This window comes from Halichoerus grypus, chromosome 7 (genome assembly GCF_964656455.1).
Source record: "Halichoerus grypus chromosome 7, mHalGry1.hap1.1, whole genome shotgun sequence".
In the NCBI taxonomy this organism is placed as follows: domain Eukaryota; kingdom Metazoa; phylum Chordata; class Mammalia; order Carnivora; family Phocidae; genus Halichoerus; species Halichoerus grypus.
This window is the reverse complement of record NC_135718.1, coordinates 15,551,985-15,579,108: the sequence shown is the minus strand read 5'-3', so window position 1 is coordinate 15,579,108 and position 27,124 is coordinate 15,551,985. Positions and strand designations below refer to the sequence as shown.

Here is a 27,124-nt window from a genome sequence, read left to right as displayed (position 1 = left end):
AGTTGCTTGGGTTGTATAGTCATCTCAGTGACTTAAGGCAGTGCTGAGGAAAAATGCTTAATGGGCTAGAATCCTCAGATTTGGGATTGTAATTGTTAGAATTTTAGAGTTCAGAATTAGTTGAGAAATAGGCCTAGGAGTCAGATAGCTAGCTGTTAAAATATCAGGTTTATTGGTGCTAATATGGAGAACATGATTTTTTTTTTTTAATTTAAAGATTGATTTATTTGAGAGAGAGCACGTGTGCACGTGGCGGGGGAGGGGCAGAGGGAGAGAAAGTCTTAAGCAGACTCTGCACTGAGTGTGAAGCCTGACACAGGGCCTGATCTCACAACCCTGAGATCGTGACCTGAGCCAAAACCAAGAGTTGGATGCTTAACTGACTGAGCCACCCAGGCGCCCCTGGAGAACATGACTTTCATGTGTGGCCATAATGGGCTATCTAATATTTCACTTCAAAATTAAATTTACGTGCAGGCAGAGGTAAGCAACTGCTGGTCCATATTTCTGGGCAGGGCCCTTATATGGCATGGAAGAAAGTAGGCATAATGCATTCTCTCAGCCTAGAGTTGGCCCAGCCTTCAGTACCTCAGAGTTTTCTCCTTACCTTACCAATCAGAAGCCACCCCTTCTCTACTGAGGAAGAAAGAAGGAGTGAGATATGGGCAGAGAGGCCAAGAGTGTCACTCTAATTAAAATCCCTCCCCATGGAAATATTAGGAGTGAATAATATATTCTGTCTTACAATCAGTAAAAAATGAATGAGTACAACTGAATCAGATCTTTTTAAAATGAAGTATCTTGCCTGGTAACTTAATTTCTTCCTCCTATGTCTGTAGCTTCCTTGCTCAGTATGAAGTCAACTTGACATTAGGCATATTTAACATGGCCAGAAATCTTGAAGTGAATGCCTAATTATAATACGTGGCCAAGAATCTGATGTTCAAATATTTGAGTGAATGACTTCTGAGTACCCTGCTATCACTTCCAATATAACTTATCCATAGATAAGTATTGACACACAGCAGCTAAAAGGTTAAAATGCTCAAACCTGTTTTGATACTGGTCTTAGTAACATCCATCCTGAAGGCACTGTTTGGTCTTGGCAATTATTTGAAGCCTGGTTGAGATTCGGAAAGATTTGCAGTGGAAATACAGTATTTTAAAGGATCATAGAAAAAGGTTTTATTTGCTGGAGGAGAAATGGTAATAGTCTTCCAGTGGCATTCTACCAGTAGTGAATTATATTTCACCCCAAATCATGCAAAGGGTGTGGTATAAATAGCTCAGTCCTCTTCTACTAGATGTGAGAGCTGACTAAACATACTATTTGTTACCACTGAGGCCAGTCTGTAGAGGAATTTTTGTTAGTGTGTGCTGGTGCCAGTCAACTACCATAGTCAGCGTGGTTAGTGTACTTAATGGGGTAATACCTATTTGGCTAAGATATGATTTGTACAAATCAGTGTTCTCTAAAGTGGGATGGTACCCAAGATGACTTACTGGAGTGTGGGAAGAAAATATTAGGACTTCTAGTAGTGTTATTTTTAATTTTGATTTTAAAAATTTATACTTTATAGTGCACAATATTTAATTTAATTTAAATTTTTTAAGTAGGCTCTATGCCCACCCAGCGTGGAGCCTAATGTGCTTGAACTCACGACACTGAGATCAAGAACTGAGCTGAAATCAAGAGCCAGACACTTAACTGACTGAGCCACCCAGGTGCTCCTAGTGCACAATATTTTAAATAGTACATGTTTATTTACATGTAAATATACACATATTTGAATTATGTAATAAAAACTTTTACTGACAAGGGAGCATGTAATTAAGGTTTAAAGACTACTGCTCTAGCAGGTGAGGTCACCTAAATTTTTATTAGGAGTCAGATGGATGGAGAATGCACACTTAGAAGTGGAGGATGCACAGTGCACTGTGAAGGAAACAAGAAGATATGCAAGCTCAACAGTGTAATACAATAATGTATCACTGTGCAGAAAGGAGAAAGAAAAGTTAATACCAATGAATATAATCTAGAGGTACTCTTTATTTTGTTTAGATGTATGAACTGTTAAATAATATTTTAATTAAAAACACTCTTTTAGGGGCACCTGGTTGGTTAAGTGGCTGCCTTCGGCTCAGGTCATGATCCCGGTGTCCTGGGATCGAGTCCCACATCGGGCTCCCTGCTCGGTGGAGAGCTTGCTTCTCCCTCTCCCTCTGCCTATCGCTCTGCCTACTTGTGCTCTATCTCTGTCAAATAAATAAATAAAATCTTAAAAAAAAATAAATAAAAACACTCTTTTAAAAAAGACTTGCATATGAGGATGGCTTGCAAGGGTGACTGCATAAAGATCCCCAAGTGGATTCAACTATTCCTTGAGTGGTTATTGTCAGCACTAAAACCATATTTTTTGATAAACAGGATTTATTGTCTCAGAGACTTTGTAGCATTAAAACTACTGATTTTTTTCTTTTTCTTTTTTTTTAAACTACTGATTTTTTCTTATTTTTGTGATGTTTTAATCAAATTTTGTATTCATAGACAGGATAGAGAACTCTACTTCAATTGATTTAATTTTAGTTTTACTTAATGTTTGTGCTGGTTTTCTCGCACTTAGTAGTTGCTGTTCCTGTATTTTAAACAGCCCAGCATGTTTATGTGATCAGGGACTCTAGATTGGGCAGTTTTAGCCAAATAAGACATTTGAAGGCATATGGGCATGTGACAGGCATCTGGACAGGGATTGGCAAACTTTTTCTGTAAAAGGCCAGATAATAGATATTTCAGACTTTGCAGGCCAGATGGTTTCTGTTGCCACTGTTCAACTGTGCTCTTGTAATGTGTTAGCAATCTTAGACATGTGTAAACAAATGGGTGTAGTGGAATTCCAGTAAATCTTCATTTACACAAACAGGCAATGGGCCAGTAGTTTGTGGAGCTCTGATCTAGATTAACATGTCAATATGGCTCTCAATTCAAGAACAGGAGTGCCACAATAACAAATACATTAGTTGTCTGAAACTTAGAATACACTGTAGAAACAACATTAGAAGTGGCACGTTCAGTGTCTGTTTCCATGGGGACAGTTTCTGCTAACCTCTGCAAATGGGCCATACTTTGTTTCTTTGCATGTTTGGTAATTTTTTGTTGATTATTGTAATGTGGTAAGTCTAGAAATTAGAGTCTTCTCTCTCTTCAGAGTTTGTTTTTCTTTTGCATATGTGGGTTATAGTTCATGATTTTTCTAAGCTACTTTTGTAATATCTGCATTCTTTGTTGCAGATGGTCTCTAAAAGTCTCTGTTCTTTTAGCTTGTGGTCAGCTAGTGTTTTGACATAGATTTCCTTGAATGCCTGGAGGCAAGGAAAAAATAAATAACTCTCCTAGTCTTTGCAGATTGATTCTTTTGGAACACTCCTTCAGTGCATAGCTAGGTTGTTTATGACTCTGCCTTAGCCTTCATTTCCTTTTTGCTTTCAGTCTAAAAGTTAGCCAGAGGTGAAAATGTAGAGTCTCCTCAGGTCTTTTCTGTGAACGTAGTCTTCCCTGAGGGTGCATGTGGCTTCCCCAATTCCCCTGTATGGGCTCACATACTGGATGGTTTTTCAGTACCCTAATTCTTCAAAGAATCTCTCCCCAGATTTCCTCTCAGGCTCTTGGTATATCTGTTGTTTGCTTCCACTATAACCTTTTGCCTCATACAGCAGGGTTGTTCGTATTTGCCTTTCAAAGTTTTTAAGGAATGCCTTCTGTATGACTGCTTTTTTGCTCTGAAGGGGTTTCATGCTAGGCATGGGATGATTTTCATACTATATCAGCAAATGATTTCATGAATTAAATGTAAAAATTTTAGGTAGATTTTAGTTGCTCAAAGGGTTAATGCAGTTAAATTTATGGTTCCTTTCTTGAACCAATCCGAGTAACCATTAAATCTATTTTCTCCAATTCTTGTAACCACTGTCATCTGGATTTCCCTATAGTCTCATCATTAGATATTCCTCATTGATTCACTGAATGAGTTGTAGTCCCCCAACATAGGAATGCTATTTCATGAGCCTCCAAGTCTTTATACATACCTCAGTCACCAATACTGTTACATATATTCCTTTTATAAAGTGCTAGATTAAATTTGATTATATTTTGTTTAGGATTTTCATGTGAAGGATATTTGTGTTTTTCATTTCTTCTTCTGTTGGTTTCATCAAGTTGTACTATTTAAAGAAGTATTCCTTTCATCTAAAATATCAATTTTATTGATAGGAAGTTGTTCTTAATGTCTTACTCTTTCTGTAGCATCAGTAGTGAGGTTTCTCTTTTCCTTTTTGATAATGGCAATTAATATTTTTTTATTGATAAGTTTTGCTAGAGAAATCTTAATTTTGTTAGTCTTCATTAAGCCAGCTTTTAATTTGTTGATTTCCTTTACTGTATGACTTTTCTATTTAAGAGTTTTCTGTTCTTTTTTTTTTTAAGATTTATTTATTTGAGAGAGAGAGAGCACATGCACCAGTGTGGGGAGGAGCAGAGGGAAAGGGAGAGAATCCCAGGGAGACTCCTTGCTGAGCACGGAACCCAATGCAGACCTCAATCTCGCAACCCTGAGATCATGACCTGAGCTGAAACCAAGAGTGGGATGCTCAACTGACTGAGCCACCGAGGCTTCCCAAGAGATTTCTGTTCTTTATTATTCCCTTCCATATACTTTCTTTTGATTTGTCTCACTATTCTTTTTCTAGCTTCTTGAGCTATAACCTTGGATAATTGATTTTCAGTTTTCTAATATACACATCAAGAGCTAAAATTTCTCTCTAAATACTGGCTTAGCAAGGTTCTCAAGTGCATCTACCCAGATGGCGCCCTCCTAGGTATTAGGGTTTTACTTCCTTTTAGGGGCACTATCTTTAGCACTGAAGTTTTGTCACAACTGTGAATTAAACTTTTTCTATAATTCTGCTCCTTTCCACAATCTGATCCTGGGCCGTTTTTCAGCTTGATCCTCCCTCTGGATTCAGGAGTAGAAATTCTGTTTAAATGTTATAGAGTCCCTTGGCTTTTACACTGTATCTAAAATTGGTGGTTGGTGAACTGGGTCTTACAGGATGTTGGGAAAAGCTGCTCATGAGCAGGTATCTCATAGAGGCGCTCTGCTGCAGTTTTCTTCCTTGGTGTATATCATGACTTTTTATTGCAATGAACTCATTCTACAGTCCTTATAATTACCCTTGCTACTGTACTTCTCAAATATTAGAGCTCTTGCATTGACTGTTGTCCATGCATAACCTTCTACTGGAATGCCATCGCAGCTCACAAGTGCAAGTCTTAGTCATTGTGATGCTGTAGCATGTCAGGAGTTATTATCACTGTGTCTACCATCTGCCTGGTGAGTGATCCAACTCTAGAATCCTGTCCCGAAGATATGCTTCCTCCTGGTAAGTGTTTGGTCACCCTCCCCTCCACCACCCTGAAGCAGAAGTATCTGCTTTCACACTGAGAATTGAGCACATGTAGTATACTTGGGAGATGCAGGGACGCTGACAGAGAAGTACGCAGAAGTAGCCAGCAAGAAATATGTTATCAAGTCCGCTACCACAGGGGGCGACCAGAGCTTAATCCCACAAGGAAGTACTGGGTGGAAAATGCACTGCAGTATTATTCCAACAAAGAGGTAAGGAAGCTTGGGGTATTTACACTCTTACCAAATCATTCATTGGCTAGGGGCTCCCTCTGGGACGATGTTGATTTATAAGCACTTTCAGCTCATCACATGCAGAGGAAGTGGGGTTCAACAGCCAGAGGGGAGTCCTCCAGCAATGATGCAGGTGCTTGCCTGGAGAAGTCAGGCTGAGTGTATGGAAATAGTAAGGCGGTCTGAGAGGATATAGGGGTAGGTAGTACAAACACCTTTGGCTACTTCAAAAGATATGTCTATTTTCAACTGTGCAACATAATGCCAAATTACTTTATGAAGTTGTACTGATTTATTCCTATGACAACTCTCTTTTCCACATCTTTGCCAGTATTTGATATTATTCTTTTTAATTTTCGTCATTTTTTTGTGTGCATAGTGGTGGTATGTTATTGTGATTTCATTTTGCATATCCTTGATTATTATTGATCGGCTTGGGTCCAGTCAGAAAAGAGAATCACAGTAGTTTTAGCAGGAAAATTTTAATGTAAAGAACTTTTGACTGTAACAGGGATTGGAAGAATGAGAAATTGGCTAGTAAGAAGTAAAGGGCTCTCCAAACAATGTAGAAATAGTGGGTATGAGGAGCAGCCATTACTACCCTTACGGTTGAGATAGAACACTTACATATAAGCCGCCACCTCCTGGCCTGAAATCCAGACCTTGTTGGGAGGGCATGGCTGTGGCTCACTGAAAGGTACCATTGCTGTGATGCTGCACTGGTAGAAATTGCTTGATATCTGCCCTTTGGCACTTGCCACGGTTATCTTATTGAAAGATGGGGAATGCTGTTCATGGGGCGGGGTCTCACTGAAGGCACTATGCTGCAAAATTGCCTGAGGGGAGGTGCTGAGAGAAGCTGGTGGTGGCCGGGTTGCTGGCCGTCACATTCTATAGGAGCTAGTCCTGGAGAAGCCAAGCTGCAGGAGATTGTTAAGTACACTGGAACCAGGAAGCAAAACTCCTCTCCTGTAGTCTCTCTAGTGCACTCTCTTGACAAAGCATGACCGCTTTAACATCATGCCATCTGACAAAGAAAAAATATTTAAAGGGCCCAGATCCATTTTCACAGAGTAGGCAAACTGGATTTTGAAGTGACAGGCAATGGATAATTGGCACAGTCTACCTTTTGATTATTCAGCTTTTTTTCTTTCTAAACATGTGAATTCCCCAGCAACCAAGCAACACTGTATTTCTTTCTAAGAAGATATACATCTTCCTACTGAAGTTCCCACCCTTTGTCCAAAATGAGGAAGTACACAGTTTGAAGAGTCATTATATCTATGATTGGTTGTATTAATTACTCTTCATATTCAGTCATAGTCATACTGAATATGTCATTATCTAAAGTCTAAATTGTAAAGTTAACTTACAACAACTTGTATGTAAAGTAAAAATGAGGAGAGAAGATATAAACATAACAAGCAAATAGAAACTATGCAAAACTGTTATGATCTTTGTTTCTGTAAATGTGTTACAAGATGATAATTGATATCTAAGGTTTTGTTCTTCCACCCCCTATTTTTATTTCCCCTGCTCTCAGCTAGAATCTCAGGTTGTTGGGAGTTTCACCTGGTGGAGTGACCCAAACCCAGTGGGTTGAGTTCTCAGTCATCCTGCTTTGGTTGGAAAATTTTTATGGGTCTATCTTCTGGATCTCTTATCCTGTTTTAGCTGTGTTTAAATGTGCTGTAAACCTGTGCCTCAAATTCTTAATTTTGATTATGGTAGTTTTCAGTATTAGTATGTCTGTTATTTTTTTCAAATATCTCTCTTACTTTTTACAGTTTTCAATTAACTGCCAAAATTTTAAATCTTGTCTTTTGTGTTTTTGAGCTTAGTAATTTATTTTATAGGACACATCTGACAATTTATGTAATTGAAGTATCTTCAGGTTTTTTCCTGTTGTCTTTTGGTTCTTATTTTGTTGTCTTGCATCTTCATATGTCTTAGTATCTTTAATCATGTTAGACACTTTACTTGAAAAATTATTGGTAGAAATAATTTGAGGCCTAGAATAATGTTATCTTTCTTTAGAGAGTATTTTTGTATCTTCCGTTAGGAGCTTTGGATACTGGCAGTTCTAGTATCACCTTAAGCCAATTGTAAGTCTTGAGGTTTTCTGCCATCCAGTTGACTCATAGCTAGGCTGCAGTCCACACAGGGGTGGTTTAATTCTGGTACCCCCTTACCCTAGTAACAGGTCACTGTGTCTGAATTCAGAGGGCCATATTGTTTGAGCCCCTACCTTTCATGGGCCATTGACTTCAACTTTTGTCTCCCTCCCTCTATCAGGCTGCCAAAAGCACTCAGTTTTTTGATATTGTCTTCTTAATAGGCAAGTCTCTCCAGAGCAAAAGCAGCTCTGAATGCCTGCCTCTTAAAGAATTTGCAACTTCTGCGTCTTGGGTTGGTAGATCTTACCATTCTGTTACTTGTAAGATGCTTTTAAGATTTTAAAAATTTTCCTTAGCTTTTTAAAGTTGTTTTCAGTGCAGGATTTGTCTAAATTACCTTATCTATTATTGTTGGAAGGGAAAAATCAGGACATGTTATTTAACTTGTTCTTTAAATTGTGCCTCAGTTTTCTCATCTGTAATACGGATTAGTAATTACTTTACTACCTTGTAAGGTTTTTGAGATTTTTAAAAAAAGATTTTATTTATTTATTTGAGAGAGGGAGAGAGTGAGCATGATCAGCGAGAACGGCAGAGGGAGAAGCAGACTCTTCACTGAGCAGGGAGCCCTATGCGGGGCTTGATCCCAGCACTCTGGGATCATGACCTGAGCCAAAGGCAGACACCTAACCGACTGCACCACCCAGGTGCCCTGGTTTTTGAGATTTTTAAGTGAGGTAACACATGTGCTTACAGTAGATCCTAACGCATAGAAAATGCTCAATTCATTATTACATTAATTTGAGAGTATTGGAATTTGTCTGTTCTTAAAAAACTTTCCCAAGCATGAATTAGCCTCTCTATTGCCTAAAATAATCTGCAGGGTTTATGAAAAGACTTATAAGTAACATTCTTATTGACTGACAGTTCTGTCACCCATGATTTAGATAAATGAAATGCTTTTTTCCTAGAGTACTTAAGACTAGTCTATACTATAAGGAAAATTTAATTTATCTAGAACAAATAATGACCCTGCGATCTATGTATGTATGTGTATATTATGTATAATATATGTGTTTGTGTATATGTGAATACATAAAGACTGATAAGCCCTTGCGTGTGTGTATGTGTTTGCATGTGTGGACATATATATATATATATATATACACACACTTATATATATTATATATAAAGGCTAAATGGGAATATATCTTAATTACCTAAAATATGTTTTTTTGTGGCAAAAAACAATTGAGCTGGAGCTAAGGAGAACAAAATGAAGTAGATTTGAGATTTTGTTAAATATTTTTAAATTCTAAAAACTGAAATTTTCTAATTGTCTTTTTTTATGTTTTAAATGGAAGATAATTATAAAACCTTTGATTTATCCTATTTTTAAAATTGATTGAGTTCTTGGACTAGGTATAAAGTAGATAAGAGAAAATGATAATAAAACAGGTAGCCGAACTCAGTGAAGTCTGTTGACAGCTACCTCAGCAGTCCTGGTTTGTGAAAAACAAACACAGTGATGTAATGGGACCGATGGGGGCTATACGTGTAGTGAACATAGCATAATGTACATACTTGGTAAATCACTGAGTTGTACACCTGAAACCAATTTAACATTATGTGTTAACTCAAACTAAAATAAGTGAATAGATAATTTATTACTTGAGAATAAATAACATGAGAACTAAAAAAAGCTAAGACCAAGACCAAAAGCAAGTATAGCTAACACTGTAACTTTGAAAGTGGTATGTACACACACTATTTCTCTATTTCATTGATCTGCATCTTTTAAAGTGCACTTGACCTTCCTTTTGCCTCCATCTTAGTTTTGTACAGAGGCAATTTAACTTCATCTATTTTTGCATTAAACATTAAACCCATCAGTACAATGTTCAGTCTTTCTGTGTGATTTTTCACTGTGCAAAGTGGAACAGTTAAAATATGTCAAGGTTTAGAGAAATCCAAAATAAATTCTTTTGAGATGTAGAGAGATATATGGCAATTTGAAAACTTTCCTAATTTGTAAATAAATTCTCCCTATTGGAAAATGCAACATTCCATCCCTTTGGTTAAATGTCTTTTTAATTTTCTCATGCTACTGTATGTTTTAAAGTTACTTTAAGGTAATTGTTTTCATGATTTTGTTTTCTAGGTTAACAGAACCTTCTGGATATTTAACAGATGGTCCAATTAACTATAAATATAAAACTAAATGCACATGGCTAATTGAAGGCTAGTAAGTATATAATTTGGATTAAATTAATTATTTTATTCTGAAATGATAAAGAAGATGATCATACCAGTGTTAAAGTATTAAAGTGTAATTTTAGAGGTATATAGCTTATTCAGTTGCTTATAGTTTATTCAGTCATTATTCATGATATTTTAAAATGAGATTTACAACTTTTAGATATCACATTTAATGTAAATTATAGTACCCCCTTAACTTGAGATAATAGTTTGTTACATATATTTTATTTTTGCGTTATGTTAGTGTGGCAGTAAATCAAGTAGGCATTTTTGGCTTGCTTTAAACATCTTGTTATGGAATTTGAAGATGCCATAGAAAGTTTAAAAATATTCCATGCTGAATTATGCCATTGGTTCATACTCTTCAGCATTTTAGTTTTAAGGGTGTTATAAAAAGAACATTTTGTAGGAGAGAGTTAATTATCCTTTTAGGAGTATTTTTCAGTAATTAGGGCTTGAGATTGAATTGATCTATTTAAACATATTGTGAATAGATCATAAATGAATTGATATAAGTTATTTTTAAACCATTTTATGATTTTTAAAGAGTGTATTTGGAAAATGTTTTTTTTTGTGGGGGTTATTTAGAAAGTTTTTTAGAACTTAAAAGTTATTAATTCTCTGTACACTTATGGTCTCAATTTGTTTTTTTGTGTGTGTTTATTGTTTTTTAAGTAATCTCTGTGCCCAGTGTGGGGCTTGAACTCATGACCCTGAGCTCCATGCTCCACTGACTGAGCCAGCCAGGCGCCCCCCCTTTTTTTCATTTTGTTTATTTATTAATAATATATACTATTGAAACCTTTTGATTAAAATTTCAAGACCATATTAGGGCCTTTAGTTAATAAACGTTTAGTAGAAATAAGAGTTGTTACTTTTTGAGTTTGAATTTTAAAAATCAACTTTATTCAAGTATAATATGCATACAATAAAATGCATATTAAGTGTACAGTTCCACATGGCTTTAATAATGTATACAATCTGTGTAATGTCCACCTTAATCAAAACATAGAACATTTACTGCTGACTAAATTTTTAGAAAATGGTGATTTCTATATACAGTCTGTTAATAGATTTTGAAGTTGTATGTCGTTTTTACAATTCATTTATTTATTTTTAAAGTTTTATTTATTTAAGTAATCTCTATACCCACATCGGGCTCGAACTCACAACCCTGAGATCAAGAGTCGCATGCTCTTCTGATTGAGCCAGTGAGGCGTCCCTCATTTTTACAATTTAGAGAAGACTCTTTATCAGTCTTTTACACTGGTAACTTAAGAATGTATAGAAAATTTTCTATAAATAGGTTTTTAATATAGTGTTCCTAAAATTTTTCAGACTGTGCTTTGAATGTTACATATTAATTTAAACATATTTTAATATTTTTTTCAGTCCAAATGCAGTGTTAAGATTAAGATTCAATCATTTTGCAACAGAATGTAGCTGGGATCATATGTATGTTTATGATGGAGATTCAATATATGCACCTTTAATAGCGGTTCTTAGGTGAGTAATTGCATTTAATTGGTGAACTTACAGTCAGTTGTAGAAGAGTAACTGTGATTTATTATTTTTAAATATATACTGCTCTGTGCTTTAAAATAAATTTAGCCAGAGATATTGATTGCTTAATTTCTTAGATGGTTATAATACAATGTTGCATACTGTGACTGTCAACTTTAGTGTATATATAATAGTGTAAATTTTGATTTAGTAAAGATAAGTAAGTATTCTTTCAGAAAGGTAGATTTCTTGATAAGTATCCTTTCTTTCCGCATATAGTTTATTCTTTTAAAGTGATTTGAATATGTTTTCAGAGCTACCTATTGGATAGATTAATGTGAGTTCTAGGTGACAAAGAAATAATAGACATATGTGTATGTCTTTTATAGTTGTCTTTTTATTTTGGTGAAATGATAAAATTTCCAATTCTGTAAAAAAAGGTTACGTTATACTTTATGTAATGGTTTAATAACAAATGTGTTTCTTTCAGTTCTCAAAATTTGGGAGTTTTGGTTGTTTCAAAATATTTACTGTTAGTAGACTTATTTTTAAAATTACAGCATTTTCACTATCAATTTAAAAATCTTTTTTATGTATGTAATGCAAATTATTATAAAATGTTTTATGAATAGGAGAAAATATATCAGACATAGGAAATATTAGGATCATGTAATGTTGATTTTATGTACAATTTAACTAAGATGATTGTTGACCAGAGTTACTGATTAAATTTTCCTTATATTTCTTATTTCCATAATACTGCTTACATGTTCTGTCATTGTTAAAAATTTGAATAAAGATAAAAGCTTACTGTTACCTTTAAATTTTAAAAATTTTCTTTTTTCTTTTTACTATTTGTGTTGCAAATATTCTGTTTACCAGGAATGTAAACTATTATTTTTTTGGATAGGCATGTAAGGACTTGTATTTCTGAATGAATATTTCACAGTGACTCTTCAGGATCTTAGACACAGTCTATAATATTGCTGTTGCTCTATATAATTCTAGAATTTGATTTTTGAGTTGTTTGAAAATTATTTAAAGGATTGCTACAAATGGCCCTTTATCCAAGGACAATGGATAGAAAATGGAAGAGAGTCTTATGAATAATTATATTGTAAGATAATTCATTGTGATAATTAACTAAGATTCTGGGTTCATACATTAATTTTTAGCAATTTAGATTTTACTCAGCTATCATTATTGTATTTTTATGACACTATTGACCATCATTTAGATGTGTGTCTTTCCATTTGTTTTCCTCATAGTTGTAATGACTGCATTAACAGTGATCCATTAACACTCTTACCAATGCTTTCTTGATATACTAAAGGAAACTTTTGTAAGATAATTAGTAGGATGGGATTTAGTATATGACTGTGAAGATGGAACCACTGACTTCATAAGCAAGTGTTCCTATTAGCTATCTTGAAGGAGATGGAAAGATGTTTATTGAGTATCAATTTGATGCTAATTAGTGTACTAGGCAGTTTAAATGTCATCTAATTCTCACAAGGATCTTGTCGAAGAAGTGCTGTTATCCCCATTTTATAGCTGAGAAAATTGAGACTCAGAGAAATTGTTTTACTTCTAATGGATGGTGGAGCCAGGATTAGGAAGTGATAGTCTCCTGACTTAAAAGCCTATATATAATACTACGAATTCAGAATCTAAGTGTTTGAGTGATTCCAGTTTTATAAATATACATTATTCAACAAACATGTGATAACTTCCTCAGTTCCAGAGACCATCATAAGCCTGGAGGATATAGTAAGGAATAAGATGCAGGCATTGCAATGAATTCACACACCAGCTACCTAGAGTTGGGCCAAACTTCATGGGTTGAGTGCACAGCCCTCCGTAGCACTGCTCTTAGTTCAGACACCAGCCGCACGTTCAGAGGTCCTCAGGCCCCACCCACCCTTCTGACCGCTGGCTGCAGATTTAGGGGTGCCATCTCCCCTTCAGGTTCAATAATTCACTAGAATGACTCAGAACTCAGGCAAACACTGTACTTATGATTATAGTTTTATGATAAAGGATAAAAATCAGGACCTGCCAAATGAAGAGACATATAGAATGAGGTCTGGGAGGATCACAAAGAACTTCTTTGTCCTTGGGATGTGTTATGTTCCCAGCACACCAGTGTGTATCATCATCCAGGAAGCTTACCTGAGCTACAAGTGTCCAGAGTTTTTGTTGGGGTTCCATTATATAGGCATGATTGATTGAATCATTGGCCACAAGGTTGAACTGTCTCTAGTCCTCCTCCTCTCTCTGGAAGTTGGATTGATTTCTTGTGGCTCAAAGCCTCAACCCTTTAATTGCATGTTGGTCTTTCTGGTGTGGCCAGCTCCCATCCTGAGTCACCTCATTAGCATAAACAGTCAGAGTTCCCCATGAATAACGGAGACACTCCTGTCACTTGGGAAATTCCAAGGATTTGGAGGCTACATCAGTACACAGCAGTTAGGCACTGTGGCAGCATGTACACAGATTTTTTTTTACCCAGCACAGTATTCTAATTAGGTTATGAAAGGAGTGCTATATGATTTTAGAAGTAACTAATTCTTCATGGTGAATTTCATCATGGGCAGAAGCATAATAGGCAAAGTATGGGGGCCAGATGGGACATTCTTGATAGAGAAAAACATATGTACAAAGGCATAGACACATTAAAGAACATTATGTTTTGGGCTAATATAAGTACTTACAGGTAATTTGATCATAGGAAATGTGAAGGGATTGGTAGGAGCCAGATTACCCAATAAACAGTAATTAGTACATCTGCTGAAGCTTATTATGTGCCAGGCAGTATGCAAGAGTTCTTTATATACATTAACTCATTTAATCTTCACAGTAACCCTTTAGTTAGGGATTATATTATTGCCATGGAGTTTATAAATTCTCCATTCATAAATGGAGAATTGAGGCACAAAGAGATTCAGTGAGTAGTTCAAAGTTGCCTAGCTAGTAAGTAATATAGTCAGAATAATAACTCTGGTTTTATAATCCCTTAATCATTAGTATTACTTTCTTGTATACCACACTAAGGAAATTGGACTTTATTCTATAGGCAAGACTTTAGAATGTGGAGAATGGATTGTAATAGAGAAGTGTTATTTTTTTATTGTGTGCTGGACATCATGTTTGTAAAATCACATGTAGTAATAATTTGAGTCCTAGAAAGATAATATATTCCTATAGAGACTGCCTAGAAACACTAACAATCCAGTCAACTGAATTTAGATATTGAGGTGATTCATGTCCAAGCTGCAGTGCAATCTTCTGGAGGGTTGATCTTTTACTAGTTCACTTTTACTCATAGTCTTTGGGGTCCCAGGTCAAAGCAAGTACCCTGGGTTCCACTTTTTGTTTTCCTAGCTCTGTAAAACAACCCAGTTTCTCAGCCCTTCAAACCTCACCTCCAACTTTGAAATCAGCAAATGCCCATAAGGAGAAATAGCCCCAGTTCCTGGGCTCACCATCTTCTTAGTTCTCCAGTACCTTCAAACTGATTTTTTTTTTTTTTAAATGTAATTTGTCATTTTTCTAGTTGACTTCAGTGGAAGGGTTAGTTGGTCCAAATTGCTTGATGTGGAAACCCTCTCTTTTAAAGTTTATTTTTAAAAATAAACATTTTAATTAAATTTCTCTTATTTATTTTTAAAATAAGTTATTCTTTTAAAAAAACATAAAAATAACCAGTAAACATATCTGTTCTTTGTTTCAGAGAGATTAATTATATCTATTATAAAGACCTGGGAATATTATTTTTAACAATGTACTTACTTCAATGTAATCTCACTATAGTGAAAAATATATGTAACTAAGACTGGTATTATAGAATTAGAATTCTTTTGACAGTCCCCTTTTAAAATTTTTTGTTCTTTCACAAACATAGGCTAGTAGATGCAGTAATAATTAGAAAAGCATTAAGGTTTGATTATTTTTTAATTTGTTTGCTTTGAGAATGTAAAGTAAATTATTTGATTATTATAGTTCATTTTGTTCTGTCAAGTATGATTTGAGTGAGAGAGTTCAGTTCCTGGTGATGCCTACACATAAATTTAACGTTGCCTAAAGGAATGGACTATTTTGAGTAATATAATTTGTTGTCAGCAACTTCTTTTCTCATATTGCATGTTTTCACAGATTTGGAGAGGGTAGTATGGTATAAGTAAAGGAAGATATGTAATTTTTCCTCATGCATAAGGAAATTGAAAAAGAGAAAAGTACCAGTTACTAACTGGTTACTGACTCAGAACTCTTGCACATTTATATCTGCCCCCTCCCACCGTTAGTTTTCTTTTGTGTGAATATGAGCTTAAATGTCTTTTGGAATATTACTATAATTTGTATAAGTATGCAAAATTTGAAAGAAATAGAAATAGTATATATTTTTAGATGACCTAAAATACCTAGATTAGTGTCCTGGAAGTGTACAGGTTTAACTAGAATTGTCACTGTAGTCACTTTGCTGGTGTGGAGTGTTCTCCTTTTAGCTTCATCAGAATTTGCAACCAGAGGGAGATAGGAAGGGTCTAAGATGGCTTTACGAGATGGTTTACACATGAGTTAAGAGACCACCCTATAGTATTACAACAGGATGGATCGCAGGATAAAGGGAGAAATGGACACTGCAGTCCAAACGGTGTGAAGGAAGAAAAGGAGGGTGGTGGCACAAGAATGCACGTTCGCTCATTGGCAGCAGTAGGAGGGCTAATTGGGTGAAAAATGGAGAGGTGCTTGTTTTAGACTTACCCTTCCTGTAGTTGCTTATTCCGTTATAGATATTTAGTGATTCTGACAAGAATATTTTTGAGTAAATTTTAATGTGATTAACAGTCATATGCATATTAATATATATTACATTCAATTTTGCTCTCTTACAGTGGTTTGATAGTCCCTGAAATCAGGGGAAATGAAACTGTGCCTGAAGTCGTCACGACGTCTGGCTATGCACTGTTACATTTTTTTAGTGATGCTGCATATAATCTAACTGGTTTCAACATTTTTTATTCGTAAGTATTTTTTTAAAAAAATTTGTATTATAATGATTCTTATAACTTCAAATAATTTATTGTTTTTATAAATGTCTTCTATATGAGGAGCAGGCTAGTGTGTTAAATTTCAAAATTATAGGATCTTTTCCTAGGTGACACAAAATCTTTTTTTTTTTTTTTTTTTTTGACTTTTTTTTAAATTTTTTTATTGTTATGTTAATCCCCATACATTACATCATTAGTTTTAGATATAGTGTTCCATGATTCATTGTTTGTGCATAACACCCAGTGCTCCATGCAGAACGTGCCCTCCTCAATACCCATCACCAGGCTAACCCATCCTCCCAACCCCCTCCCCTCTAGAACCCTCAGTTTGTTTTTCAGAGTCCATTGCTCTCATGGTTCTTCTCCCCCTCCGATTCCCCCCCTTCATTCTTCCCCTCCTGCTACATTCTTCTTCTTCTTTTTTTCTTTCTTAACATATATTGCATTATTTGTTTCAGAGGTACAGATCTGAGATTCAACAGTCTTGCACAATTCACAGCGCTTACCAGAACACATACCCTCCCCAGTGCCCATCACCCAGTCACCCCATCCCTCCCACCCCACCCCCCACTCCAGCAACCCTCAGTTTGTTTCCTGAGATTAAGAATTCCTCATATCAGTGAGGTCATATGATACATGTCTTTCTCTGTTTGACTTATTTCGCTCAGCATAATACCCTCCAGTTCCATCCACGTCGTTGCAAATGGCAAGATCTTATTCCTTTTGATGGCTGCATAATATTCCATTGTGTATATATACCACATCTTCTTTATCCATTCATCTGTTGATGGACATCTTGGCTCTTTCCACAGTTTGGCTATTGTGGACATTGCTGCTATAAACATCGGGGTGCACGTAGCCTTTCGGGTCCCTACTTTTGTATCTTTGGGGTAAATACCCAGTAGTGCAATTGCTGGATCATATGGTAGCTCTATTTTCAACTTTTTGAGGAACCTCCATACTGTTTTCCAGAGTGGCTGCGCCAGCTTGCATTCCCACCAACAGTGTAGGAGGGTTCCCCTTTCTCCGCATCCCCGCCAACATCTGTCATTTCCTGACTTGTTAATTTTAGCCATTCTGACTGGTGTGAGGTGGTATCTCATTGAGGTTTTGATTTGGATTTCCCTGATGCCGAGCGATATTGAACACTTTTTCATGTGTCTGTTGGCCATTTGGATGTCTTCTTTGGAAAAATGTCTGTTCATGTCTTCTGCCCATTTCTTGATTGGATTCTTTGTTCTTTTGGTGTTGAGTTTGATGAGTTCTTTATAGATTTTGGATACTAGCCCTTTATCTGATAGGTGACACAAAATCTTAATCATATGCCTCAAAGTACTGTTTGAGCTTGTATTCGAAGTCTCAGGACATTATGGTAGCAAGTTTAGTTGACAATTAATTATGAAATTTAAAATTGTTGGTAAATGATTAAAGAAACAAGTACAAAGTAGAGAAACTGGTAGCAGCAGGGGTGTGGGATTAGAGGGAGTCTTCATCTGTGTCTGTGCTTGAAGGTATTTTACTCCTAATTTGAAGATGGGTACGTGAACTAAGTTTGTGCAGTCCCTCCGCTTTCCAGAGACTGAACTGGATGCTCTATGTACGTTATGTTCTTGACTTTCTTTACAATTCTGTCAAATGGGTATTTTTCCCATTTTACATAGGAGGAAATTGAGGCTAAAGGTAAGGTAAGTGGATATATCACTGTCTCCTCTAAAATAAGAAAAATAATTTTAATTAGGGATCTATCATGTGTCTGACACTTTATATAAATTTTTATGGCTGGAAGTCTCCCTTCCAGTGAAGTGAAGGAGCCAGAGATGCTTTGAGACGCTTTCGCAGGAACGGCCACAGAGGAACTTGATACACTTCTCTTCTTCCTTTTCTTCAGGAATGTAGGATACAACCGGAGAATTTTCCACCATGAATAAAATATTCTAAATATCTTCAGACTATTAGAATTTAAAATCAGCAAGTTGTTATAGGATTTATTTATCTCAAGTATGTTTGCAAGGAAGAATAAATATATAGTAGAATATAATTGGTTAAAGGGCTTTAAAATAAAATTTGGTAAACATCCTTTCTCTTCCGTGACAGTGTGTAGGTGATAGCGTGCTATGTAAATATTATTATATGACCAGGTTAAGTCTTGGCTTTTCATGTAGTTTCAGGTCTTCATGAATTTAATTATTTTCTGTAAAATGTACATTCAAAACATTTGAGTACTTAATTCTTTACAAAACATTGTGTTTGGAACTGTATAGATCCTGCAAATGTTGAGTGTGTAGTCCTCAGGAGTTTGGAGCCTTGGAGGCAAAGTAAACTCACTGAATGAATGAAGGTCAATTGCAAATAAATATTAACTGAATTGCATTAGGGATAAAAGGGTACAGAGTAAAGAATTGAAGTCACACTGTGAAATTGTGTTTAACAGAGCGTATCAAACACAACATAAAAGTGATAAAGTTTACAAAATATCAACCAAAATCCTTTTTTAATTACTTTGAATTTGAATCTATATGGATTATATTTTACAGAATCAATTCTTGTCCTAACAATTGCTCTGGTCATGGGAAGTGTACAACTAGTATTTCTGTTCCAAGTCAAGTGTACTGTGAATGTGATAAATACTGGAAGGGTGAAGCTTGTGATATTCCTTACTGTAAAGCCAACTGCGGCAGTCCGGATCATGGTTACTGCGACCTCACCGGAGAAAAATTGTGTGTCTGCAATGACAGTTGGCAAGGTAAGCTTGTGTGGTGTGATGGCTTTTGAAACATCGATTCATGTATCTAATGAGATTAAAAGAAATCCTACACCCATTTGTTTTGTTACAGTTTGCACATCCAAATCTCATGTATTTTATTTTTAGAATTTTCAGATGAACGATCAACTTCTTGGTAAGTTTGTTTCTTCCCAACTAGAGTTGGTAAAGATGTTGTCTACACCCTGTTTTGAGAATCGAGTGAAGTTTATATATGGCGATCTTTTTAAATTGTGGGTTTGTGATCGGTATGATCTTCTGTAATTTTTTGTTGAATCCTGAAAGATTTGATGACTTGACTGAATTTAACGCAGGTTGCTTTCCAATCTGACTTGTAATGGCTAATAGTATACTGCAAAAATGCTTGTCTTCATGGTACTGCAGGATGTTAAACTTATGTCTTAGGAAAGACTGACCTCTTGTGGCTATTTTTAAAAGAACAGATTATTTTTTTAAAGTATTTAAAAGAAGATTTCATTAAGGATTAGTATTAAGGATTTCAGCTGCTTATTGCAAAAGTAAGATTCCTGGGGACGAATTTCTAAACAGTTTTTATAAGTATCTGTGATTAAATATTAATTTTAGACTACATTGAACAGTTTTAGCTTCCTTAAATATTTGGCTATAAAATCATAAATTTTGTCATTGTGGAATTAAATGAAGAGGAACATCTAGTTATCCATATAGTTACCTATCCAGCGCTTACTTTGTGCTAATTGTATTTACATGTTGCGAGGTTGCTTTGTGGGCATGCTAGTCCTGTTGATTGAGGTAGCGTTGACTCAAGAAGTAGGTAATCCAAAGTCACACGGTCACACGTTGTAGTGCAGGATAGCAGCAGTAGGTCGTGTCAGACCTAAGTAAAAACCAAAGAGAACGTGCGCCTTATATGGTTGTAGTCATCATTCTTTAGATGACTTTTAAAAAAAATGTCACTAAGTATGCTGAGTACTTGTTTAGAGGAATTATTTTAGGCTTTGTATAAATTATGCCCATCTTAAACCCATGTTATCTCATTAAAAAAATTAGTTACTCTAACACAGAATACCAGTGATTTCTTATTGAACTGAATTTGATTACCTATTATGATTATGACAGAGACAGATTTCTCTGTGTTCTTTAATTATAGGGGCATGTATTTTATCAAGTGGCTATTTTAATAGTTTGTGACCTTTCTTCTGCTAAAAAGTACCTCAATGCACCTTTTTTTTTTTTTTTTTTTATTTTAGTCTTGAGACTAAAATAATGTCTTTTTCTATGGAGAGAATGGTACATCAGGAATATATTTAAATTTATTTAAGTTAAGGCCTGAGAAATAGAAGTATAGCTCACACACACAGTGTTTTTCAAAGTGGTCTTCAACTGCTCTCAGTCTCCATCTCATTTCAACAGTCTTGAAAGCAAAGGAATACATTTGTATGCTATTCTCTATGAACATCTCTGTCCTTTTTTATTCTTTACTTTTTTTTTTTTTTTTTACTAGTTCTTCTTTAAAATGCTTTATTTTCTGGGAGTTTATAATATCTGACTCAAATGTTATCTTTCATTTTTTTAGCTTTTGTTGGCCTTTCACATTTTATTAATCTTGTCAGTAGTGCCTCAAGTCAAAGAAAATTGCTGACTCTTACATATGTCTATAAGCAATTGGAAATGGGGTAGCAAATACTGGGTATGTTCACTTTTAAAGCAAAGTGATAATATGAATAGTTCCATATATATACTCACAGAAACATGTATATATTTTTATACATACCTTTTTTATAAATATAAAATGTTGTACGGAAATCAGACACATTTTTATACCACTATTCTTAATAGTTAAAGAATTGATCTCTGAACTGATGTGAATGTTTTGAGGGTAGAGTGGTTGGTGGAAGTGATATTGTCCTGCTTTCCTGACAGATGGTGTGCAGTTTGGTTTCTTTGAGCTTCAGACCTGATCCTTGATTCTGTATTTAAGGAAGTGTAGCTTAAAGTAGCTGGAGTTATTACCGGAAGTGTTAGGGGGAAAATGATGTTTCTATTTAGATACGTAGAATGGGGAGGAATCATTGAGGGGAAAATGGGAAAGAGAAATTTGTTTCTAGGGCATCTGGGGAATGATCAAAGAACTTGAGATATTTAAAAATGAAAGCTGAGGAGGCAATCTGTGAGATTCAAAATCTGGCAGGTTTTTGTAATGTGTTATTTGGAATTGGATTCTTTGGGTTAAAAATAACAGATTATTGCTACCTCCATTATATTTTATTCTTTTATGTTGGTTTATTTTACTTACTTTGTTTGGTTCTATGCTAGTATACAAAAATAAGTGTTGCTTTCTAGAAACTGAGATTTTATTAAAGAGGACAAATGCGGATGGGAAGCCCAGCTTTATGTTAAGTTTTGGATTCCCTTCCTAACATTTCTGTAATGCTTGTCCCACCAAGTCTCCATGTCTCCTTTTCTAATTTAGTTTTTTATGGGCACCTCCGAAGACTTCTGCTCACCCATCACCATACTTTTTCCTCCCTTAACTTTCTCTTCTTTCTTCCTTAATCTTCTTTCTTCCTTAATCATCTGCTATCATCTTTTTATACTGTTTGAGGAATTTTTCCAAATTACACAGGAGTTTGTTTTAATGATAGATGGTACCATCAATGTCAACTGTCTCCCCTTTCGAAAGCACTTAGAAAACCCAAAAGCTGAAATAGTAAAGAATAAAGAAAATACAAAGTAGCATGTTGAAAAGCACACAAGTTCGTTGTATAATGTGTTATTTTGTCATAATGTATGGTTGTCAAAGATGACATATACATATTAGATTATTTAAAGCATAGGGGCCTCTGTTGGCTCATCTGCTTCTGTGATGATTTTCACTTAATAAAATTATTTAAGTTCTAATAAGTCACAGGAGGGGAAAAGGCAACTTTAAAAAGCAGTTTTCTTTTAAGATGGCTTCCAAACATTGAGACAGGTGAGGAATTTTTAAAAGACATCAAAATCATGATATAACAAATTGAGTTTATGTTCATATGTAGAGAATGCAGTAGAACATTAATTTTCAAAGCAGTCTCCAAGTTGTAGTGTTTCTCCCCTCCCCCAGGCCATCAATTCCATAATTAGAGTGGCTCCAGGTTTCTGTCTTTTACATAAATTAAACAAAATCTGAATCACTGGAAGTCTTTGATTATAAGCAGAAACAGTTCTGGCTTACTTGAGCAGAAAGGGCACTTATTGGAAAGTATGGCAGAGACAGTTGTTTCCCAGAGTTCATTCTTCCCTTGTTTTTAGCGCATGGCCTTCCAGCTACGTACCACATTTCTCAGCCTTCCTTGCAGCTGGTATGGCTGTTGTACTAAACTCACGTTCACAGGACACGAGTGGAAGTGCTGTGTGGAACTTTTAGATCATTGAGATCTTTCCAAATGGTGGTAGATGGCAATAACTTTAGTAACCAGTATTACTTGCCCATTTGCCTCTAGAATGTTTCATTAGGGAGAAATTAACTTTCAGCTTATTTAAGCAACTTAGTTTTGATTCTCCTAACCTGTACCCTAACAAAATACAGAAGGATCCCCAGTAGCTCTGAAGAGAGATGAAAGGCTGGGAGAACCTTGGTTGGAAAGGGTCAACAGAAAGATAGGTGAGTAGGTTCACAGCTACCTGAAAGCCACAGGAGTGTTTGATTAGGATATTCACGTCACCCCACTGGACGCTGGGATCGCACACTGGCATCCGTACTGTGCATACTACATGCTTCAGGCATGGCTGGAAAGAATTCTGAATGATTCCTACATCTTTGTATCACTTGTGAGGATTCAAAGTTCTGCTTAGTAGCATCTGTTTGGCTGAGGTCTAACTCATACCTTGCCGCCTAGAGATATATAAATAATTTAACTTTTCTGATTTATGTAGTGGGAACGGATCCTGTTTCTGAACAGAATTCACACAAGAGAGATTTTCCCAAATAGGAAGGGGGTTGAAATAATTGGAGTCTCTCAAACAAATATAAAATCCCAATAAAATATTTAAAAATATAGATTGTTGCTTTAATGGACAAGGAATGGGGTAAGTAGTTCTCTTATGTCTACTCAGAAAAACTTTGCAATGTGGAATAGATGGTGGGAGTAGACAGGTTAAAAAAAATAAACCCGTAGGTTTTAGTGTCTGATTTTTTTTTCTTAATCCATTACACAAGACATTTTCCCCTATTTTATAGAGATGAAAAATAAGTCACTGTCTTTATATACCAGACCATTACTTAACCATTTAAAAACTGTTCCTGTGATGTTCCTTTCCTATTCCAGAATGTCCTGCCTAATCCTATTGTTTAATCCTTTTAAATGTCTTCAAGATATTCTTTATGTTTTCAGTATTTCAGTTCAGTTCAGACATGATTCTCAAGGATTGGAGTTTGTTGTTTTAAGCCTTTAAATTATTGATTAAAAGATAATATCAAAATATATAAATCAGAGAATTTGATAGTTTTATATAGTGCCTCTGATTCTTTATTTAAACTCATACTTTATTTGAACTTATTTCAGTTTCTTTCATGCCTCTTTGTCCCTTACTATTTCACGGCCTTTCTTATTTCTGAGTAAGAATCCTGGAATACCTTACCCCATTAATATTCTAAGACCAGGTCAGATCCTCTTGTTTTATGCTTTTATAGGACCCTACCTTTTTAATTTATAGCATTTATCACATTTATGTATGTGTGATTTTTAATTTTCTTTCCTACTGGAGTATAAGCTTCATGAAGTGAAGAATGATTATGTTTTGATCATCTTTGTGTCCCCAGTACATATTATAGTGCTTGACATGTAGTAGGCATTCAAGTTTTCTGTTGTTGCTGAATGAATTATTATTATTATTATCTTTAATTTAAATTTTACTTAGTTAACATACAGTGCAATATTGGTTTCTGGAGTTGAATAAATGAATTAGACGTGTATTAGTTTGCTAGTTTAATGATATATAGACATTCAAGTATATATGTTTTGGAAGATGAGTACTATAGTAAGTTATGTTATATACTTAATTTATAAAAAATAATTTTAAATATTGAGAAAAACAACTGAATTTGAGCATGTGGTTCTTGGATTCTTTGTTTTGTATTTATTGCAATCCTTTGGTTTTAGATTTTAACATTTGCCAGTAGGTGGCAGTATTGACTACCAGAACATACACTTAACCTCTATGACTTCATTCAAGTTGTAAAAACTTGATAATTTTGTTTGTTTTAGAAAAATATAAAATGTTTTAATTTAAACTCATGAATATTTTATCCTGAAGTGTTTTTTTTTTCCTGGGTTAGTGATATAACATACTAGGACATGCTTAGTTACTTTAGTATGTAACTACACTCAGAGTATAGGTTGCACCTTGAAGAAATTCACTGGATAGATTACGTTTTCTCTATTTAACTATAATGACAGGTAATATACTAAATTAAATTCTTTTCTTTTAGTTCATCCTTCCCACTAGTAGAATCAGCAGATCTGACTTTTTGCAAGTCAATAAAATTAAGTTTTTATTCTTAACCTACTTGAATAATTGACTGTTTAAAGGTAGCATTGAAAATGTGTATATATATATATATATATATATACACACACACACATACATAAATATAACAAGATTTATTAACTAATTCATTCATTTATGTAACAAAATTTTTTGAGCATCTACCAAGTGTTAGTCACTATTCTATGCCTTTTGGATACATCGTGGAACAAAGAAGTCAAGGATCCTTGTGTAGCTTACTTACATTCAAGCTGGGAGAGACAGGTCATAGACAATAAACATAATATACATGTTATAGTATAGTATATTAGAAAGGGATAAGTGCTATGGAAAAATAGAGCTGGGAAAGATGGATAGATCTGGGGATGGGAGTTACAATTTAAAATAGAGTGGTCAGCTTAGGCCTTATTGAGAAGGTGACATTTGTGCAAGGACTTGGTACAAATGAGGGAATTAGCTATATAGTAACTTAGGAGAAGAATATTTCAGGCACTTGGAACAGTCAGTACAAAGGCCCTAAGGTAGAAACATGCCCATTGTTTGAGGACCAGCCAAAAGGCCAGTGTGCCTGGAATTGAATTACTGATGGGAGATTAGTCAGTTATGAGCTCAGAGAAGTTACAGAACAGGGGAGAGGATTGGGGATATGGGGTTAAGGGGTTGTTGGAGCAATGGAGGTATGTGAAGAATGGAGCCAGATCAGCTAAGCCTTAGCATTGGGGACCATTGTAAGGATTTTTGACTTTTACCCTAAGTGAAATGGGGAGCCATCGAAAAATTTTGAGAAGATTGATATAATCTGACTTAGTTTTAAGGTTCCTGTTGGCTTCTAATTGAGAAGACTGGAAGCATAGTACCAATGAAGAGGTTACTGCTATAATTATAATCCAGATGAGAGGTGATAGTAGTGTGGGCAGGCAGTGGAGGGGAAAAGAATGGCTTGAGTGATAAATGGAACTTTTAAGCAGGGTTAGTAAGATTTGCTGATGCATCGGATATGGAAGGGGGTGAGAGAAAGAAAAGAGTCAAAATGACTTTAAGATATTTTTAGACCACAGAGTAAGATGGAGTTGTTATCAACTGATAAGAAGAAGAGTTTAGGAGGAAAATTAGTTTGATTTTGGTATGTGAAGTTTGAGATGTCTTTTAGACATCTAGGAGGAGATGTTGAAGAGACAGTTGGGGCTTAGTGGAGGAGGTCTGTGCTGTAGCTATAAATTTGGGCCTTAAAAATATTAAATTGGAAACTATTGATGGCACTTAAAGCCATGAAATCAGATGAGACCACCAGGAAAGTGAGTGTAGAGAGAAAATAGAACAGACTGAGCTGTGAGTCACAACACAATTCACGGGATATTGTGCTAGACATACAAGTTCCTTCCTTATAGAAGCTTACCTGATGTTGAAATATTTACAAGCACTTATATTAGTGTCTCTGACTTAGATAAGTAGAATAAACAAATCCCACTCTCAATCCTAGCTAACTCTGTATCTATCATTTTCAACTAATCAGAACCAAAGTCCATAAAGCTTTGTTTTAAACCTCCCATGACTCAAAATAATACATTGGAAAACACTGTTCTTTGCTAAAAGGACAGTTCCTTTTTATATTATAATTGCGTCATTGACCTAAACTGAGAGAACCAAGTATTCTTGGAACAGAACAGTGTAATGATTACCACTCACACAATTCATTGTTCTATAAAATTAAAATATTGTCAAAACAGCTGTGAACATTTAATTTTAGTATATGTGCTGCCGAAGCGAGCACAGCTGTGAACATTTAAAACACTAAAATTCATGCCTGGCCTTTGGAGTTTAATGGGCCTAGAAAATGTTTAGAATACTGTGGATACTGAAACAAAATCAGATTTTTCAATGATGTTAGAAGATGACTCTTACACTCTTGTACCTTGTTTTGCCTTTTATTTGGAGAACTTCGGATTCAGTATACATACTAAGTCATAAAATTATTTCTGGAATGATTACAATAAGTCACATACACCTCTCTTAAAATCTCCCTTCTCAGCATATTTCCCCCTTTTCTATTAGCAATCCAATTTCTTTTTGGGAAATTGACTTTCACTTAGTGAGAGTAGCCTTGATGGGATGATAAATCCAGATACCTGCCTATTCTAAACTTGATTTTTTAGCCTCATTTTGAAATTCTCTGAATTTCTCCAATAATTCCCATTTTTTCCTTAAGGTAGCCAAAATTAGTTTCTGTGGCTTACA

The 27,124-nt window shown here is 35.2% G+C and overlaps 1 protein-coding gene across 5 annotated transcripts in view; it reads left to right on the top strand.

Moving 5' to 3' along the window:
- The window catches only part of ATRNL1 (attractin like 1), an 839,881-nt gene that overhangs the window by 70,573 nt on the left and 742,184 nt on the right, over positions 1-27,124 (top strand). For all 5 annotated transcript variants that reach the window (XM_078077077.1, XM_078077076.1, XM_078077079.1 and 2 more), the window contains exons 2-5: positions 9,972-10,055; positions 11,462-11,575; positions 16,468-16,596; positions 19,158-19,366. In XM_078077077.1, coding sequence (XP_077933203.1) covers positions 9,972-10,055; positions 11,462-11,575; positions 16,468-16,596; positions 19,158-19,366 — 536 coding nt within the window. The remainder of the gene's footprint in view (positions 1-9,971; positions 10,056-11,461; positions 11,576-16,467; positions 16,597-19,157; positions 19,367-27,124) is intronic.